This window comes from Cebus imitator, unplaced genomic scaffold, assembly GCF_001604975.1.
Source record: "Cebus imitator isolate Cc_AM_T3 unplaced genomic scaffold, Cebus_imitator-1.0 Scaffold232, whole genome shotgun sequence".
Lineage (NCBI taxonomy): Eukaryota > Metazoa > Chordata > Mammalia > Primates > Cebidae > Cebus > Cebus imitator.
Window position 1 is genome coordinate 2,150,655 of NW_016107547.1, and position 4,038 is coordinate 2,154,692.

The 4,038-nt window shown below is 39.1% G+C and overlaps 1 protein-coding gene across 7 annotated transcripts in view; it reads right to left on the reverse strand.

The window, feature by feature from the left end:
- THOC2 (THO complex 2) overlaps window positions 1-4,038 on the reverse strand; it is a 129,249-nt gene that overhangs the window by 68,470 nt on the left and 56,741 nt on the right. For all 7 annotated transcript variants that reach the window (XM_017497532.2, XM_037727488.1, XM_017497529.2 and 4 more), the window contains exon 9: window positions 2,619-2,711. In XM_017497532.2, coding sequence (XP_017353021.1) covers window positions 2,619-2,711 — 93 coding nt within the window. The remainder of the gene's footprint in view (window positions 1-2,618; window positions 2,712-4,038) is intronic.

Below are 4,038 nucleotides of genomic sequence, written 5' to 3' on the forward strand. Positions count from 1 at the left end.
GGAGTGCAATGGTGTGATCTCGGCTCACTGCAACCTCTGCCTCCTGGGTTCAAGCGATTCTCCCGCCTCAGCCTCCCAAGTAGCTGGGATTGCAGGCATGTGCCACCTGTGCCCAGCTAACTTTGTACTTTTAGTAGAGACAGGGTTTCACCGTTTTGGTCAGGCTACTCTTGAACTCCTGACCTCAGGTGATCTGCCTGCCTCAGCCTCCCAAAGTGCTAGGATTACAGGTGTGAGCCACCGCACCCAGCCATAGGTCCTTATCTTTTAGCCAGACGATTACAACTCCAATGGGCAAACCGTTTCTTCTCACGGTTCTCTCAACTTGTATTTCTGTGTATTTTGAGAACATGTCATTAGGTACATGTGAAGTTAGAACTGTTTTATCTTCCTAGTGAACACAACTTCATTATTATGAAGTGGCCCTCTTTATCTTCTTTTGCCAAAAAGTCTATTTTGTCCAACAATAGTAAGTTTGCCGATATATTTTCTCATCCTTTTACTATCAACATTTCATTATCCTTAGGTTTCAGCTGTTTATCAAATAATAAACTAATTTTTAATCCCATCTGACAATCCTTGTCATATTAACAGGAACACTTGGTCTGCTTACATTTACTGTTAAATGCAATCATATCAGCAATAAATCTATCATCAATTTTGTACTTTGCACATATGCCAATCTATACTTCCCTCTAAAGTCATACCTCTGTTTTCAAATTCTCCCTTTTCTGACCAATTTTCCATATTCCGTTTGTATATCACATCTCTCCTTTAAATACTAAATGGTTCTCCACTCCCAAGAGAAAAATCCAGACTCCTTCCTATGTCACTTAAGCCCTTAACAGTTTAGCTCTTATCTATTCCATCCTCATTCCCCCCTATATATCACCCTAGGCTCCAACCACTCTGAGCTTCCTGACAGTCCCATAAAGGGATAAAAAAGCCTTTTCAAATCTCCCACCTTGACCAGGCACAGCGGCTCACACCTGTAATCCCAGCACTTTGGGAGGCCACACAGGCGGATCACCTGAGGTCAGGAGTTCAAGACCAGTCTGGCCAACATGGTGAAACTCAGTGTCTACTAAAAATACAGTGAAACCCCACCTCTACTAAAAATACAAAAATTAGTCAGGCATGGTGGCATGCGCCTCCCAGCTACTCGGGAAACTGAGACAAAATAATAGGTTGAACGCAGGAGGGGGAGGTTGCAGTGAGCCAAGACTGTGCCACTGCACTCCAGCCTGGCTGACACACACACACACACACACATAAATAAATAAATAAATAAATAAATAAATAAATAAATAAATAAATAAAAATTTTAAAAAATCTCCTACCTTTTCTCAGTTCATTCTACCTACAAAGTTTTCTACCCTTTCATCCTAGATGACCCTACTTGTCTATCAAGATTCCAGTTCAATATCACTAGTCTGGGAAAGTCTTCCAAAGCCCTGCCCCCACAGATATGGTCACTATCTATTCTGAGCTTTGTGAATATCTCCAGTAGAGTACCTATTAAATAATGCAAAATGTTTTTGTCCTTTGCTAGACTATGACTGTTTCCAAGGCAGAGACCAAGTTTTATTCAACTCTGTAGCCACAGTATACAAAAATAGGCAATGATGTTAATAAAGTGATTTCAAAGGCATTGAAGATGATATCACCTTTGGACATATTTGTTTTAAATTAACAGATATCAGCCGGGTGGGGTGGTTCATGCCTGTAATCCTAGCACTTTGGGAGGCCAAGGCAGGCAGATCACTTGAAGTCAGGAATTCAAGACCAGCCTGACCAACGTGGCAAAACCCCACCTCTACTAAAAATACAAAAAAAGGAAATAGCCAGGCATGGTGGCAGGCGCCTGTAATCCCAGCTACTCAGGAGGCTAAGGCAGGAGAATCACTTGAATCCGGGAGGCAGAAGTTGCAGTGAGCAGAGAACACTCCATTGTACTCCAGCCTGGGCAACAAGAGCGAAACTCCATCTCAAAAAAATAATTAATTGATATCCTAATGCAAAACCTAATAGAAGAGGAATTTATATACTATTAGCCTAGATTTTCAAGATGATGGCTAAATTGTTATTAAACTAGAGGTCATCTGTCACAGCAGTAAAAGCATAAGTCATTTAGTACACAGGAGTAACACAAGAAAAATATTTTTTAAATATACTAAAAATAAAAATACACTAACAAAGTTCCCCATTCATCCTGAATGCCTAAAATTAATATTTTAGAGAAAGAAACAGTATATAGGTAACCCTATATTTCCCATCATTTGTAGATAATAAAGAGGCTTAAAACCAAATTGGTTAGAACTTGGCCTCTCCCCACGAGATATGCCTTGATGACAATTAAGAACTTGAACTTCATATCCAAACTGCAACTTCATAAAAGTGACCAAAAAGGTATTTCATTTTCATAGACTGCCGAAGAAAAGAACTAAATTCACTCACTTTATAGAGTAAACACAAAGCAACAATGTATTGGGGCTTCAAAGAGTAAAACTTGAGAACCTAGAACCAACCCAACCCTGGGGGTGCTATGTGGCTACTTACTCCTCTTCCCCACCCTTGGGACAGACAACCAAATATTCTTAGCAGCCCACTAGACTTACATGTACATAAAGATCATCTAAATCAATAAGATTAAATTGTAGAAGTACAGCTGCAACTCTGTATAAAGATGATGGTGTCTCGCCATTTGGTTCCTAGAAATATTTAAAAAAAAAAAGTTTCCACTTAGTGCAAAAAGGATAATTAAAGCAATATCCTTCACCTACCAATAATTAAGAACAATTAGAGCAAATACTTTAGGCCAAGAAAATGTTTCATTGCTGTTCCTTATCTTACCAAACATCTGAATTTAAGACAAGATTATCCCAACATCCCCTTTCACATTGGAACATCTTCTAAAGAACACAAGGAAAGCAATTTCAAAAATGAACACAATTTACAGTGCATGTTAACATTTAAATAAGATCTGACAATTAAACAGAATAAGTGAGATTTCATAATGCACAAGATTTAGTCTGCAGTTCTGTTTACATGTGTGTTTTCTTTTCTGGTTTGTGTGTTTTCTTGTTTTTTGTTTTTTGTTTTGAGACAGGGTCTTACTCTGTCACCCAGGCTGGAGTGCAATGGCATGATCATGGCTGACTGCAGCCTTGACCTCCCAGGCTCAAGTGATCCTCCCACCTCAGCCTCCTGCGTAGCTGGAACTACAGGTACATGCCACCACAAATGGCTATTTTTTATGAATAAATCTATGTCTTAAAATACAGAATGGCAAAGTCAATCTCAGGCCAGCCATGGGGACCCTACATAGAAAGATAAGAATCTTTGAATGCTATCAATTTTCGAAGCTAATTTTTACACTGCTGAGGTCAGATGAATGGAACAGTGAAGTGAGAATAACTGGCAATAACTAACTGGCCAAATATAAATAAAAAGCAAACAGTGACAATACACTATGTTCTGTTTATACTCAATACTGAAAATGAGGCCTTTTGTATGTAAGGTTCCTCCCACAAGTATGATATTATACAAATAAAATACAAAGCCAACCAAACTAATGTATATCATTTATAGAAGGCATTATTTCACTCTATTTTTTAAAAACAGATGAGATGATGATTTGCAGTAGCTAAAAAAAAAAAGAATGCAAAAATAAAAAAAATTTTTAATTAAAATAAATATATAAAACAGATGAGATGTCTTCAATGTAACAATAGTTTCCTAATTCTAAATGTTTGTTTATAGGCCAGGCACGGTGGCTCACACCTGTAATCCTGGCACTTTGCAAGGCCAAGATGAGCAGATCACCTGACGTCAGGAGTTCGAGACCAGTCTGCCCAACATGGTGAAACCCCGTCTCTATTAAAAATACAAAAATTAGCTGGGCATGGTGGCAGGCACCTGTAATTCCAGCTACTTGGGAAGCTGAGGCAGGAGAATCACTTCAACCCGGGAGGCAGAGGCTGCAGTGAGCCCAGATCACACCACTGCACTCCAACCTGGGTGACAAAGAGAGACTCC